Raw genomic sequence first — 16,535 nt, 5'->3', positions numbered from 1 at the left:
AGAAGGTCACACCCAGCAGATCCCCCCCCACCAAAAGCCAAGCTTGACCAGCTGCTCATCACTAGACAGGCTCGTCCATTCCCCCAAGAACTTAGCGAGGGCTGGCTAAGCGCCTACTAGGTGCCCGGTGTACAAAGAAATGCCCTGGAGAACCGGGTTGCAGGAGGTGGAGTCGGTCCAAACGGCTTCGCGGAGGAGGCGAATTCCGTAGACGGTGGTGCAAGAAGGTGGCAGTGCACGCGTGCAGGCTCGGCGAGTGCCGAACGCGAGGCAGGCCGGGGAGGAGGGGAAGGAGGCGGGGATTGAGCCCGGGGGAGGGAGGGGAGGGAGAGGCGCAAAGAGGGAGGGTGGGAGGTGTGAAGGGTGGGAGCGGCAGGGGGAACGAGGGAGGCGGGAGAGGGGAGGAGGCGAGGCGGGGTGGCCGCGGCCCGAGGGGCCGAGCCGAACCGGAGGGGGAGGTGGCGGCGGCGGCGGCGGCGGCGGCGAGGGGGAGGAGAGAGGGAGGGGAAGAAGGAGGAAGCAAGCGCGGCGGCTGCAGGGGGAGGAAGACGGGGAGGAGGAGCCGTGCGCGGCGGCCGCGGCAGCCGCCGGGGGAGCCGAGTGCCCGGGCGCGGGGAGCGCGGGGATCCAAGCGAGTGCCCAGCCGGGGCTGCAGGCCGACTGCCGGTGAGTGGAGCCCCGAAGGGCGCGGCTGTCAGTCCCTGGGGCCGGGCGGGAGGCGCGGGAAGATGCGGCGCCGGGATGGAGGGAGGGGGCCGGCCGGAGCCCAGCCCCCGAATGGCCCGGCCTCCCGCCCGCCTTCCCTCCCTCCCTCCCTCTCTCCCTCCCGGCTTCCTCCCGCCGTTGCCCGCGCGAGGGGGGCAGGTCCCGGGCGGGCCGCGGGCTGGGGGAGGTGCTGCACGGAGGGCGGGCGTCTGGGCCGGGGGGTGGAGCTGGGGGCTCGGGGGTGTACCCGGGGGCGGGAGGCTGGACAGGGACGGCTCTAAATTGGCTCGGAGGGGCCAGTCGGCGGCGAAGTTGCTCGCTGCGGGCAGAAACGGCCACGCGGTTGCAGGAGTAAGCGATCCCCCTGTGGCGAGTGCTTGAGACGAGGAGTCCGGCGTCCCCGCCAGCCCCGTCGCCCTCCCCGCCTGCCCGGCCCCGCCAGCTCCCCTCCTGGCCTCCGCGTGTCCCCTCGCCGTCGCCCCCGGTTCGCTCCCGCCGCGCTGCCGGGTCCCCTCGGCCCTCTCCCTGACCCTCCCGGCCTCCGACTTCCCCTGACCCCTGCTTGCTTCGCTACTGCCCCTGTTCTCCTTTTCTTCCCTCGCTAGTTACCCCTCCCCGCCTCGTAAATTCCCGATGCAATTGCCTCTTTGAGACCTTTTTTTTTTTCCTCTCCTTCCTTTTAGATTGGCCAACGGCTCGTTTCCACCCTGCCTCGTTGGTGGCCACTGGAGAAGCGCGGGGGGCTCCCCAGACAGCCGTGGGGACAAGTTAGAGCCAGCACTTTGCCCCGGGCCTCGCGTGTAGCTTCCCGTCCCCTGCTCTAGGTGCCCTGGTGTCCGGAGGGGGGTGCGGGTGCGGGGGTGTGCCCTCCGTACATGTCCCACCACCCGGGCCACCCTCTGGGCTTGTGTTCCATCTCGCTCTTGCTTCCTGCACGGTGGTCGAGGGGAACCACTTTGCATCATGTCCCGGTATAGCTACCAAAGTCTCCTGGACTGGCTCTATGGGGGCGTGGACCCCAGCTTTGCAGGCAATGGGGGCCCCGACTGTGCTGCCTTCCTCTCTTGGCAGCAGCGGCTGCTGGAAAGTGTGGTGGTCCTGACCCTGGCCCTGTTGGAGATCCTGGTGGCCCTGCGGCACATCCTGAGGCAGACGAAGGAGGACGGTAGGGGTGGCCGTGGCTGCCAGCCAGAGCAGGTGACCCAGCGGCCAGAGGAAGGCAAAGAGAGCCTGAGCAAGAATCTGCTCTTAGTAGCCCTGTGCCTGACCTTCGGGGTGGAGGTGGGCTTTAAGTTCGCCACCAAGACCGTCATCTACCTGCTCAACCCCTGTCACCTGGTCACCATGATGCATGTGAGTCTGTTGACTTCCCCCCCACCCCACCCCGGGCAGCCTCAGCCATCGGAGTCATTTGTGTGCTCAGGACACGTGGCAGTGTAGAGCACCTCATCCCTGCGGGAAGTGGGACCCTCACAAATGATTTTCCAGCGAGGCAGTTTGTGTGCGGATTTCAGACTTGGCTCTGTTCTACCTTTGCACAATGCGTCAGCTCCACGGTGGAGGTGGGCACTAGGAAAGACTAGCACTCGGGCCACGACCCCTCCCCTCCCAGGCCTGCCCTGGTCTTTCACAAGCAGGAAGTCCAGCCCCAGCCAGGTGCCCTTTCTGAATCACCAGTGGGGAACCATGGCCCATTCCCCCATTACCTCTGCCACAGTTAATCTCCCAGAGGCCTGGTGACATTCTTTCCTGGAGGTGGTCACATAAGGTTACTGGTCTCCACTGTCGTACTTTGGGGAAATCCTTTTACGGGTTTCTCTTAATGACTCTTTCATTTGGGAGTTTACGCTCCTGGGGTGAGGTCTGCCTTTGAGTTCTGCGGTGTTGGAGCAGCCCCAAGCTCCTACTAACCACTCTGAAGCCGACCCCAGGCAGACTCATGAACTTTTCTCTGTCCATGGTGAGAGGGTATTTATTTCCTGCAAACCTCTTCATCTTACCACTCTTATTCTCTCTCCTGAGGTCACGGTCCAGGGGTGCCCAGACAGCTGATTTACCTCCCATTAGTGGCGCTAAGAAAAACAAATGAGATTGAAAAGGAAAGTTGCCAGATACATAAAAATAATCTGGGTGAGGACCAAGAGCGAGACTGTCTTTCTGTACTCAGCCTGTGTAGAGAGATGTTCTAAAACTATAAAATCATAGAGGAGGAGGAAGAGGAGAAAGGGAAAAAAAAGCTTTTTTAGATTTCAAGCTGTGGAAAACCTGGTGTGTTTTATCCAGGGACAGTTTTGAAACCTGTCATTAGCATCTTGATTGCTTTTATATTTGTAGAAGGTTATTCTCAGGAGCCTTGTGATAACCCCGTGTGGGGCAGGAGGTCGAGATGCTTATCTCCATTTTAAAGGCCTGGTGGAGCCCAGGGATGGGAGGTCGCTCGCCTGCAGCCAAAAGATGAATTAGCCTTCCGGGTTGGAAAGGTAATCTACCCTCTTTGCGGAATGGCAGGGCGGTCTCTGGGGAGAGGCCGATGCTGATGGGCATGGCGCCGCCTGCTTGTGGCCGGCATGCTTGCTAGCTCTGTGTTCTAGGAACTCCTTTGATGGCAGCTTCCTAGCCTCAGTTTCCCAGTCTGTAAAATGTGAATGGCCACAAACCCCTTCCAGTCTTGCAGATGTGGCAAGGAGGTGTAGACAACTTTGGAATAAAGCAGCTCTTATGGATGGGATGGCTATAAGCATCCAGCAGAGTGGGAGTGGGTAGCATTTTCCAAAGAGGACTTCTTGGGGAGTGATGCCATTCACAGGAAACCCAGGGCTCTCCCAGCTAGACCTTCTGTGTAAATTTGAGCCTGTCCTCTTTTTTCCTTTTTTTGATGAATGGGCTTTTTGTTAATGAAAGGAAACAACGCATCTCAGCCGCTGCTATGTGAGGCTCTTGGGACAGGAGAGCTTTTTTTTGGTTGGCAGGTGGTGAGGGTCAGAGGGTGCCTTTTCTACAAAGGGGTCTTGAGGCCTCTGACAACCACATACGTAGAAGGTCAACAAAGAACTAAATTCAGCCTGACTGGGGCTGCTGCTGGTGTGATTACATCAAACCTGGCAGCACCATGTGTTTTTTTTAATAAAGTTATTTATTTATTTATTTAGGGCAGTGTTGGGTCTTCGTTGCTGTGCGTGGGCTTTCCTCTAGTTGCGGCGAGCGGGGGCTACTCTTTGTTGCAGTGCGCGGGCTTCTCACTGCGGTGGCTTCTCTTGTGGAGCACGGGCTCTAGGCACGCAGGCTTCAGTAGCTGTGGCACGCGGGCTCAGTAGTTGTGGCTCGTGGGCTCTAGAGTGCAGTCTCAGTAGTTGTGGTGCACGGGCTTAGTTGCTCCACGGCATGTGGGATCTTCCCGGACCAGGTCTCGAACCCGTGTTCCCTGCATTGGCAGGCGGATTCTTAACCACTGTGCCACCAGGGAAGTCCAGCACCACGGTTTTTAGTGCAGAGGGTTTTAGAGGCTTTTAGAAGACACTGGAGACTCCATTCTGGCATTAATTAGTTGTGTGACTTTGGGGAAAGTACTTTTCCTGGGTCTCAGTTCTCCCAGCTGCAAAACGAGGCAGAGTTGCATTCCTAGCTCTTGACAGCCTATGTTCTGTGATTCTTTTCTTCATAAGCAGAGTCCGGGGATGCCACAGAGAGCTATTCTAGAAATGCTTTTGGCCTCCTTTCCGATTTCAGGTGGCCTTGTTCATCTTCGTTCATCTTTTGCTCCCTGTGTCTTCCCCGTAAAGTACACATGACCAGGCCACCCTTAGGGACACACGTAGATGATGTTGGCACTCGAGGCTGACAGCTGCAGAGAGACAGATGTTTGGGGAACTAGGGACTGATTCCTGTTACTTGTGCTTTTGCTGTTGTCCTGTGCTTAGCTTAAACTCTGAAGCTAGAGGGTGGGGTACAAAGAACAGAGTCAGGCTGAGGAATTCTTGGGCCAGAGCAGGATTGTACTGCTTTGTCCTTTACTCCTAAGTCACTGCTTTGTGTCATTTAAATAGTAACTTCCGGCCCAGTGGGGGACCTAGCCTGTGATGAATCCAACATTCCATACCTTACCTGTGGCTCTTCCTGGGAAGCAGGGATGTATGGATTTTTAAAAGTTCATGTGAGTCCTTAAACGAAATTTAACAACAGATGGTTGGAAACAATTTTGACTCGGTTACAGCAATGACTAATGGTAGTAAGTATGGTTAGTAATACTTTACATTTATCTAGCTTTTAACTGTTTATAAGACACTTTCACATGCATTATCTTCTTTAGGGTTATGCTAGATAAGCTTGAGCCTGGAGAGGGGGTTGTTAAAATGTTTCCTGTGACTGTGTGTATTCCACAGGGGAGATGTTGAGTACAAAGAAATGCTTTGGCAAGTGAATTAGCTGAGTTAGGCCATACTATGGCAGTGAATTCTGTGGAGTTCAGAGGTCCCAATAAGGAAAGGGAGACATTAGCTGAAATGAAAGCGGGAGCTTAGCAGAGGCATTTCTGATGTGTGTCTCTCAACAGGCCGACTCAATTATGGCTTTATAGAAAGGCCTTGTTCCTCAGAGCCAGTGTAAGTTTGTAACAAGGACAGTATTGCTTTAGGCCAGGAAATGGAAGAGTTGGAGGGAAAGTGGTTAGTCTCCTTATCTCCCATTTTTCAGTCTGTAAAATATTTATTTCCAAGGCCTTGTTACGCAGACCCTCATCATAGCCATGCTGCCTTTGGGTGACTGCCAGCTTTAGAAGCATAAGGAAGGGCAGTCCTTGTATCTGAGGTCTGTTCTGGATTAATATTCCCGCTGTCCGGTTTCTTTTTGGCCTCATCTGGTATCTCAAGGGCCCTGGAACTGGGGTCTGGCGGAGGTTTGTATGATTACAGCAGCACCTTCCCACATCTGAGCTCAGGCCGGTGACGCTTGAGGGTTCTCGGAATCAGCAAGCACCAGGATTAACGCACTGTTATTAAACCCCTCGCTGAATATCAATGGTGTTTACCCATTGCACCAGTATTTCTTCAAGTGTGGCTAGTCCCCTTGTGCATATTATTTAGGCAGGTGTGGGTTACAGGGAATGAATTTACTGACTGATTCTGCTGTTTACCAAAAAAATCACCCAGCAAGTTAGTGGCAGAGGTGGCTTTAGAACCGAGCTGCCACAGTGGGTATTGGGGCTTTGCAGGAAGAGCTTCTCATAGCTACTTAAGTCCGAAAATCTACACGTTCTTAGCAGAAGGGTTAAAATGCCAGACAATTTGACTGATCGTGTCCATAAAGACTGGTGGCCTTTTATCTCCTTTGCATCCAGTTACATTGTCTCTGTCTTAGGAACTTAACGAAAAGATCAAATTTCGGATGTCTTGCCCAATTGTCCACTTCCGGTTGGTTCTGTGTGTGTCTGTGTCAATATCTCCTGACTGGGCGCTGAACTGAGTGGGGCACAGCATATGGTGTTTAACCCTCCGTGTCTCTGTGCATAAGGCAGGCTGGATCTCAGCTGGACATTTGCCAAATAATAATTGATGCTATTGACCCTGGAACGCCAAACCTCTGGTTTTTAGCCTGTAATACCTAGTGAGCCCCATCCTTCTTTTAGAGTTGCCATTGCTATTTTATTTTTCTGTCTTTACGATATATTAGAAGGCTGACTTCCACCAAATATGGCTAACCTGCTTTTGGCTCACTGTTTATTTTTCTACTTCTTCCCTCTTTGCTGAAAGCGTAGAATGGCACATATTCAAAATGGCCCTGAGCTTTTTGTGACACCTTTTGGAACTCACGGAATATACACGGGTGTATTCCATTTGCTCTGTGATGGATTTGTTTGAGAGAAAACCTGATAGATTTGAGAACTAGGCTTTTTGTCCCCCGCCTCCTTGACTTCAGACCAACCACACCTCCTCATCCCATCTGTTGTCTGGAGTGCTGATAACTGCTCCCGCTTGCAATTGACGTTGGTGGGGAATGGGTACAATGAGGGATCCAGCCATCTGCTGACGGCTTATCAGATGGACTGTGTCCTGTGTCATCAGTCCAGGGGGACACAAGGGGATAATGTTTATATGGGCCCCAGCGGTGAGGCATGACATTCCTTTTTAGTTTGTTTTATTTTTCCCCCAAGGAAATTTGCAGAGAATTTTTCCATCTTTCATAACTACAGTGTTTGGCGGGGGGTGGTGGTGGTGTCCATTATAAAGGGAAGTGGTGTGGATTGGTGGATTAAACAAGCCACAGACAGCCCTGGGATTTAAAATTATGATGCCAGTTTGGCTCGTGGCTTGCTAGGGAACCTGAGCAAATTATTTAACCTTTTCCTATCTCCATCTTCATGAAACGGGCCACATGGAAGCAAAGCATTTTAATCCTCTGAATAACTCTGTGGTCACTTAAACAGAGATTCCAGGTACAGCTGATCAGAGCTGGACGATGACCAATAGATTTTTACCTCCGGCTCAGAAACTGACAAACCTCAACACCTTTTCACCTTTCTTGACAGCTATTAGAATCCATTCCTCTAATCATTTCTGTTGCTTTTCTCTGGATCCTTGCCCGTGCCTGCATACCCTTCTCATGCACAGCCTATAAAACTGGGTGCTGCGACCAGAGGTCCAGCCTACACCCAGCAGAGAGGAAAGCTTTCCTTCTCCGCCTTTTCTCACCATGCACTTGTTAATACAGCCCAGCGTGGAGCTTGCTATTAAGTAACAGCATGTGGCTGGCTCCTACTTGGGGTGACCCACAGGGTCCCTGGGTTTTTGTCCCTTTGCCATAGATGTGTCTCTTTCATCGCTGTCTTCGTGGGATCTGTCGTGAGTTCCTCCCCTCTGCAGATCCCCCTGAAGCGTCTCCTCTGTGAAACTTTCCAGTTGACCTTGGCTCCACAGTTATTCCATTCATTCCAGTAACAGCTTTTGTCCTCTTTTCCTGACCCTCTGAATATTCCTCAGACTATTTGGCTCTTCAGCATATGCCTTTGTATACATGTAGGTAATTCAGTGAGTCTTCGACTGGGTTGCTTGTTTTTGCATGTTTGTTCGTTTTCCACCATTAGCGTAAACACTTTTCTTTAAGGAAAGGAGTAGTGTTTTGTTTTTTCTCTTCCCTCTGTAACTCCCTGCAGAGCTTAATACAATACATGCACATTAATTTTTTAATGTGTGCCTGGATAATGCTGGCTGACTGACTGACAGAGCTGACTGTTTTCTTCCGCTTTTTCATTTTCCCTCTGGTGGTTCTGTCTGTGTTCCCTTGAGGTCTCCTGGGCACTGTTCCTATGTCTCCTGTACCCATTAAGAGAATCTCCTGTCTGTTTTTTGAAATAGCCAGAGGAGAGAGGTGGTTTTGCCTCCAGCTCACACATCTTTTGGTTCCATCACAAAGAGCTGGTTATTAGGAACTGCAGCCCATTCTCTGCCCCAAGTATCTGCTCCCTTTCATTGCTGTGAGGAAATTACGCTGTTGGATCTTGGTCTGAAATCCCTTGGTTCGACATCTGGAAGTGTCTACTTTCTTCCTTTCCTTCTTTAATATCAGACACGTTAAAAAAACGTTATTAGTCTGGTGACTCACTTTCCATCTCTTTCTCTCCCCTTTTGTATTTTTCAGTAGGTAGCTCACTGTCGTCATACCTCACTGAAACACCCTCTGCAAGAAGAGCCAGGCTTTTCAACTTCTGGTCTTTCATATCTTTTTTTTTTACTTTATTGTTTTTTCAGCTTTGTGAGGTATAATTGACAAAGAAAATTTTAAGATATTTAAAGTGCACAACATGACGATTTGATGTACGTATGCATTGTGAAAGGATTCCCCACCCCCCATGGAGATCCATGGTCTTTCATATCTTTTGTTGAATTGAGAGCATCTTCTGCCAGTCACTGGATGACTGGACCTGAAGAGACTATGGGTGTGGAGTGCAGTGCTTCTCGAACTTTCTTTGTGAAAAATTCCCTTGGGAGCTTGTTCTAATGCAGATGCCTGGCTCTCTACTCAGGGAGTCTGAGTAGGTCTAGGGCCTGTAGGGTGAGGATGGGAATCTGCATTTATTACAAGCTCCCAAGTGATTCTGATGCTGGTGAGCATTGGACCCTGCTTGGAGAGACATTATCTAGAGGCTAGAGTATGAGGTGGGCTGTCGGTTCAAATGCTCCTCCTGACGGGTGTGAATCTGGTGGCCTTTGGGCGGGCGTTTAGTTTTCTGGTAGTACCTCAGTATTTGTGTGGGTGTTAAATAATGTGGCTGAAATTAGAGGTTGAGGGCTCCGAGATACTGTGAGGTGGATTTTACGGTAGCTTTAGAGTTCCAGTGGCTTGTTGGGTCCCTAGGGGTTACGTCAGTGGAGGATTTCCAGTCCTTCTACACTCCCTTCCCAGCCTTCCAGTGTCTGAGATTTTGGGGAACTAACGAGAGGAAATACTGACACAGAGTTATTGCATGCTAATTTTCTATGTGCAGGACTTTTGTTTTAAATGCTCATGGGAATGTATTCATTCATGTATCCATTCAGCAAACATTTATCCAGTGCCTGTTGTGTGTCACACATTGTGCCAGGCACTGGAGATTCAAAGATAAATAAAAACCATTCTTTGCTTTCATGTTCCTCACAGTTGAGATGAGACAGGCAAGAAAAAAGATCAACTAAATTACAACATGTACGGTAACAGATTTGAACAAAGCATAGAGGACAGAGGGTCTTTTTTTTTTTCCTAGTGCAATTAAGGATAGCTTCCTAGAAGAGGTGACATTTGACTCACAAAGGAGGCATGTTAGCTCCTTGAGAGCAGAGGCCCTTGTTTGTCTTGTTTTCTATTCTAGCGCCTCAGACAGGGCCTGCCTCATAGTAGGTGCTCAGTAAACTTGTATGAATGAATGAGTAGGAAGGAAGGGGTGTTGCAGGAAGGAAGGGGTGTTGCAGGAAGGAAGGGATTCCAGGCATAGGAAACAATACATATAAAGGCCCAGAGTTGCTTCCTGTGTCACAGGAAAGCTTCTCAACTCTTACCTGGAGTCATTCCGTTGTTATTATCAGGGGAAGATATTTTTTCATATTTCTCCCTTGGCAAACCAAGGAATGCTCTGTCATTTCTGGCCCGTTGATAAGACAGCTGCAGTTGCCTACGAATCCTTGATAGGGGGCTTGTGAGATAGAGAATTGTGTTCTCTGTGCTGTCCCAAGGAGGGCTCACACGGTCAAAGACAGACACACAGAACACTGATGAGAGTGAGCCGACATTAAATACAGGAAGTGAGATAGCAGGCATCCCACCTGCGACCAGAAGATGATTTTTAGCAGCTCATGGGGTGCTTGCTGTCCCCACGGATTCCACAGCAGAACTGATGAAATGTGATGCTGTCCTTCTACCTTTCTCTTTTCTATTCTCTTCCCCGTTTCCAAGTCTTTCCCCCCGACCCACTCCATCCAGGTTTGCCTCTTGCCAGAGTACTCAAAGCTCCGAATCAACCCCTTGTATTGATACATTTCGAAATGCCCGTTTCATCAGAGGAGGTCATATCGCTGAGGAAATCAGGAAGAAGTCAGTTCCATTTAGGAGGTTCACACTGAAGTGCGAATGGTTCATAGACTCAACTGGGCTGGGGGAGGGCAGGCATTTCTTAAAGGGCCTTGTTACCCTTACTCTAAATGGTGGGGTGTTTTTGAGCAGGCCCAGTGTTTTTGAGCAGGTGGCCTTTCCCGTGTTCCTTACCCAGTTTTTGGCCTCCTTTCCACTCCACACCCCACCATCCCCCCGAGAACTGGGGTTATCAGTGTCTTGCTACCCTAATTGCTGGACCCCCAGGGTAAGTCTCCCTCCAGGGTGCTTGGATACAGCAGTTAAATCTGAAGGCCTGGGGAGGATTCCTCCTCTTCTGGGTATGGTCCTCTCTGTTTACTCAGCTCTTTCCCAGGGAAAGAGTTACCAGCTAAATAGGGCATGGCTTGCATGTCCGTCAGCGTGTGCTGTGTCAGGGGACGCAGACCTGTTGCGAACCTGAGATCCTGAAGGGGAGGGTTGGGGGGATCTCTCCGGTGGCTGTGCGCTGTTGGAGCAAATGCCAGAGGAGGAAGGGTGGGATGAGTCTGGTCCTGGGCCTGTGGCTCTGTGGAAAGGGAATAGACGGGAGGTTAGAGAGGACCGGCCTGTTGGGCAGAAACAGTTCAAGCCGTGTCCTATGGGCAGGTGTTTAGGTGGGTAGAAGAGCGAGAAGCGGGATTATCTGGAGGAGAAAGGAGGCATGAGCCCATTCTAATTCCATCCGGGTGCCTCCAGTCTCCCTGTCTCCATCGCACATCAGTGGTGGTGTAAACTCAGGGTGTATTTTGCCTGTGAATAGAATCGCCTTTGCCAGTCGACCAGCTGTGTTTGCAGAAAGACTGTGTGCTCAGGCTGTTGCTAGCAAAGAGACATTTCATTCAGGTGCTGATTAAATAAGGCGCAGAGCCAGGTTGCACATTAGGCCCTTAACTACGGCTCTGGGAGCCCCTGGGTAAACACTTATTAGATGTTCTGGGCAGAGTATTAGCAGAGGCTGCTGGACATGAGGTGCTTTCTTCAGAAATCAAGTTAGGGGAAATTGGCTAGGAGAGAAAGGGTCTAGAAAGGGTCTTGCTCCTCTTTTCCTAGACTCGTCAGGTCCGAGCTGCTGGCATATACATGGAAGGGCTAGACAGACTTCCTCATTGGCATTTACTTGTGAAGTTCTCACTGGGACCCGGTAGGTTTGGATTGGGACACAGCAAGGAGACTGGCTAAGTTAAGCAGGGCACTAGTAATGCCTCCTTTTCCTAATGCAAATTCAGCTTAGTGGACTGAGCTTTTGGACCATATTTCCTGGGTATGTATTTGAGCTCCATCGTCATGTGACCTTAGGCATGTTACTTACCTGCTAATCAACTTCAGTTTCACTCATCTGTAAAACGGGAGTAAAAATAGTACCTACCTAATAGAGCTGTTGCCAGGATTAAATGAAATAATTTAAATCAAGCATTTAGCAGAAGTTCTGGCTCGCTGTCAGCACTCAATAAATGTTAGCAGTTTTTCAGAGTACCGTTGGCCATCTGTAACCGTGGCTTCTACTTCTGCAGATTCAACCAACTACAGATTGCAAATATTTAGGAAAAAAAAAATTCCAGAAAGTTTGAAAACACAAAGCTTGAATTTGCTGTGCACTGGCGACTGTTTACATTTCTTTCACATTGTATTTGCAACTATTTACATAGTATTTACATTGTATTAGGTATTATAAGTCTTTTTATACATCGTATTTCCAACTATTTACATAGCATTTACATTGTATTGGGTATTATAAGTCTTTTTATACATTGTATTTGCAACTATTTACATAGCATTTACATCGTATTAGGTATTATAAGTCATCTAGAGATTATTTAAAGTGTGTAGGAGCACGTGCGAGGTTACATGCAAATACTACACCATTTTATACAAGGGACTTGAACATTCACAGATTTTGGTATCCGTGGTGGGTCCTGGAACCAACCCCCTGCGGATAGCAAGGGACTATTGTAGTAGTAGCAGTACAATGTATTTCAAGGCATACTGGGTAGAAGCTGGCTCTAGGGTGGTAAAGGCCTGGGTTCAAATCCTACCACTGTGTAGCCCTGGGCAAGTTACTTAACCTCTCCAACCCCTAGTTTCCACATTTGTAAAACGGAATAATAATTATACCTACCCTGCAGAGCTGTTGTAAGAATAAAAGGAGAAAAAATGAGACAATACTAATAAAGCACTTAAGATAGTAGACAGTCAATAAATTTTTTGCTGTGATGTGATGCGTGATGATGGTCACAAGCTTCGTTATCCTTATTATGGCTGCTGCTGCTGTGAGCTTGGATGCCCGATGCTGGGATAAGATGATAGAGATTAGATACAGGAAGGCAGCTTTAAGAATCTCCCCCCCCCCCAAAAAAAAATCTCACCCAAGAGCAGCTTCCCTGGCATCTTTGTTTCATGTGGTAGGCAAAAATATTGGTTCCATGAAGGTGGCACCCACATAATCTCTGCAGGGCAGGGTGGCTCGACTGTTGGAGGCCTAAGGACGGTTTTGTGGGGAATTTGGATGTTCCTGTAAATCACGCAGCCCTTTCTGAAGCATTTGGAGGATGGCTGTCATTGGTAGGAAGTTTGGCTTTCCAGGGACCTCTGGGCTTAATTACTGCTGCTCTTCATCAATGGGCTGGCTCTCTGGTGCCTGCTATCTTGAGATTGGTAGCCTAGGAAACCAACGAGTACATGACAGAAGTAGGAAAGGAGTGGTTTGGGTGTGGGCAGAGACAGGTGCGTGGATTTACTTTTTCCTTTTTCATTAATTTATTTTGACCGAGAGGAGTGCAACTTGCTCAAGTGCCGCCTGTTCTCAGGGTTAAGAAATTATTGGAGGAGAAAGGGCTGCTCCCAGAGCTCCTAGGAGAAAGACAGGTTAAAAGTAGACCAGTGCTTTGCCTGACATGTCAGCAAATGGACCAAAAAAAAAGACAATTCAGTATCTCCCAGATATGGGAAACCTCTCTCAGTTTTGAAGAACAGTTACTCTTTCAGAACTGGGACCTCAGCCACGAGTCACTAAAGGGAGGTCCCCTTTAATTAAGTGTAGCCTTCCAGGGCCAAGGCCTGGGTCATGTGATTTCACAGCCTTGGGGTTGGAGTGCCCTGTCCCACCCAGCAAGGCCATTGGAAGACCCCCAGGCATGTTCCCAAGCATTGTGGGTAAATAGGCAGTTCCTTAGGTTAAGGTCATGTTTTAATAATGTAATAATCCTGGTTCCCTGGTTGGAGCAGGCTTGGAGGGCATTCCTGAAACAAAGAGCAAGCCTGAGAAATTAGGGGAGACTGTACCAAAGGGTCTCCTTCATATCACCACTTGTTCCTTGTCGCTTTGCATTTGTCAAGAGTTTCCTTTTTTAAGTCCCAGGCACTTGAGCGTGTGCGCCTGCCTGTTGCTGCGCTTTATTCCCTGCTCCCTGCAGGAATGTTGCTCGGGGTCATGTGCATAAGTGCCTTATTATCTTCAGCACTTTTACACTTGGCCCCTTGGGCTGCCGCTGCTACCGGCTGCTGCTTCACGTGCGCCTTTCTCCCCATTTCCCGGGCCCCCAGTCGCAGGAGGACTCTCAGGGTCCCCTGAGGAAAGGGCACCCGGTTTTACCTTTGGATTTCCATTCCCCTCGCGGCCCCGCACTGGACTTTACAGTTCAGCTCTCCTCAGCATAGCCCTGCAAGCTAGCACCAAGCCAAGGTCATGTTTCCCTGTTTGCTGGTGGGGTTTCTGGCCAGTGAGCAAAGAGAAACAGATTGACTCCCCCAGCCCTGTGGCTGTCCTTCCCGGGGCGGGGCTGTCGGCGGGGAGGGGTGCTGTCTTGGCCCTGGGAAGTCAGGGGTGACCTTTAGGCCGAGGCTGCTTTCGCTTCCTGGGGAAGAATGCAAAGCCCTGTGACCCCGGTCACAGGGTCTCCTGCCTGGCTGAACGGTGTTTGGCCATACCTCACAGTCAGGGCTGTGTTTGCTCAGATGGACACACGTGGAAACCGGGCTGGGATCATCTTCCCAAGTTTCTTACTCCCCGCTTTGGGTCTGAACTGAAAAACAATTTGCAAAGTACACTGTGGTCCACACCTGTTGCTGTTTTTTTTTTTAATTCCCCTTTCCACGGCCAGTTTGCAGCAAACTGAGGATTAAGCCTGGCTCCTCCCACTTACATTTTCTCTTTAGTTTCCCTTGGGGTTGGGTTCTCACTTTCCAGTCATAACTGTCCATCGACATTAAGGACAGTTGGTGCCGCTGCTCATTTAGGGTCCTCCCTCACCCAGACCTTTTAAACACCATAAACCTGGACTAGGGTCAGATGGACAAAAAGGAGTTAAATTTAAGAGAAAGAGCTCGTTATAATTTTTGGTTATCTCTGTACACTTTGAAAGTTAGGAGTAGTAGTGATAATAATACTTGTAACATTTTGAGCATGTATTATGCTCCAGGCACTGTGCTTAAGTGTATTGCCTATATATTACCTAATTTGCAGCCTTCCACAAAAAGGTCATTTTTGTTTTATCTAATCCTTCTTTCTCTCGGTTCTAGCTGATTTCTCCTTTGGTCGCCTTATAAATACTGGAGAAAATATTCGAGCAATACTTTCCTGGGTTGAAATGGCAGAGTGATGCCAGGTCGGAGCTGAAAAAAAACCTCAGAGGTCATCTCCTCCCTCATTTTTCCAGATGAGCAAACTGAGACCCAGAGAGGTGAAGTGACTTGCCCAAAGTTGCACAGCTCAGTAGAAGCAGAGGTAGATCTCCTGACTCCCGGTTCATTGTCTCTCTCTAGTACCATACATGGCCTCCTTCCACCCCTAGCTATTCCAGCATAAAGGGAGATGGACTTTTGTTCTTGCCCACTAGTAGGCAACAGAAATCATGTGTTTTTTGAGCATCATTGTCTTACAGCCTTGAAAGTGAGGATCTCACGGCTGCAGGCCACCTCTCTGCCTGACTGCTATAGCGACTGCTTTTCAATGTGTTTTTCTGCCCTTGCTCCCTCTCTTCCACAGAGGAGCCAGGCTGTAGTGCCACCATTGCTTGCTGCTTGTCCTGGACAGGTAGTCCAGGGAGTTGTGTACGCTCAGTTAGCCTGTATGTCAAGCCAGTGTGATCTGCTGCGAGATAACTGGTTGTTTGGAAATGAGACCCATTCACTTGGGACTATAACCGAGGTCATCATTTCTTTCCTCTAAATAGAGACCTGCATCCTCTCCTAGTGAACAGTTGTATGAGGCTCCACGGCAGGGGAGCAAAATCAGAAACTTTGTCTGGCAGAAGTGAGTGACAAAGGTCGAAGAGGGAAAAGGTCAAAATAATCTGCTAACCCAGTGGAAGAGGTCAGTTCATCTCGGTAAACAATGAAGAGTAATAGAAAGCACAGGATTAAGTATTAGACAGACGTGGGCCTTGGATGTAGGTTTCTGGTTGACAGAACCTAGTAGTTTTGGCTAGTCAGGTAGCCTCTCTGTGCCTGATCTTCTTATATGATACAAAGTGTGGTAGTTAAGAGTTCAGGCTCTGAAGTCAGACTGGCCGGGTTCAAATCTTGGCTCCGCTGCTTTCTAGCTGTGTCAATTTGGGTAGGTTACTTGACATCTCTGGGCCTGTTTTCCTTCTCTGTAAAATGGGGATAATAGTATCTACGTTGTGGTTTTCTTGTAAGAATTCAGTACATGGCTACATGTAAAGTATTTAGATCAGTGTCTGGTGCATAGCAAGCGTAGAGTATATATGATAAATATGAGTTATGGCTGTTGTATCTGTAAGATAGGGATGATCTTTGCCCTTCATACCTCACAGTCAAGTAAAATAAGATATGTTGAACGTGTCTTGTAACTAGAAAGCACTATCTAAATAGGAAAAATCATCTTTTGGGGGCATGAACGTTCAAAGAATTATTAGCCCATTGGTTTTAGGATCAGATATTGGTGGATATTTCTTTGGTGATCTGGCCAAAGGAAGAATAGTAGGTTTATGTGTGGGGTTATATAAATGCTGGGGCCATCAAGCAATGTATGTCCTGCTTTTTCCCTCCTAGTGTACTTAAGAGTGCTTAAAAGCCAAGTAAAGTGGTTGGAGGATTTGCAGTGAAAAGCAAGGATTATGATACTTTTCCCTCATGGCCCCTATCTTAGTTAATGGCACTGCGGTCCATCAGTGACCCAGGTTAAGTCCCTTGAAACCTTGACACATTTCCATTCTTCTCTTCCATCATCATAGTCTCTGAGTCATTTTGATTCTGTCTTCCATTATTTCTCCCATCTG

At 49.3% G+C, this 16,535-nt stretch overlaps 1 protein-coding gene across 4 annotated transcripts in view; it reads left to right on the top strand.

The window, feature by feature from the left end:
- The first annotated feature begins 483 nt into the window (after positions 1 to 483).
- TMEM164 (transmembrane protein 164) overlaps positions 484 to 16,535 on the top strand; it is a 161,909-nt gene continuing 145,857 nt past the window's right edge. Inside the window, exons 1-3 of one of the 4 annotated variants that reach the window (XM_067724662.1) lie at positions 484 to 666; positions 1,389 to 1,472; positions 1,777 to 2,058. In XM_067724662.1, the coding sequence (XP_067580763.1) occupies positions 2,050 to 2,058 (9 nt within the window). In that variant the 5' untranslated portion in view covers positions 484 to 666; positions 1,389 to 1,472; positions 1,777 to 2,049. Of the gene's footprint in view, positions 667 to 961; positions 1,057 to 1,388; positions 2,059 to 16,535 lie in introns of those variants that run through there. The other 3 variants (XM_067724659.1, XM_067724661.1, XM_067724660.1) reach the window with 3 other exon arrangements.

This window comes from Pseudorca crassidens, chromosome X, assembly GCF_039906515.1.
Source record: "Pseudorca crassidens isolate mPseCra1 chromosome X, mPseCra1.hap1, whole genome shotgun sequence".
In the NCBI taxonomy this organism is placed as follows: Eukaryota; Metazoa; Chordata; class Mammalia; order Artiodactyla; family Delphinidae; genus Pseudorca; species Pseudorca crassidens.
Note: the sequence above shows the minus strand (reverse complement) of the source record. Positions and strands in the feature narration are given on the sequence as shown.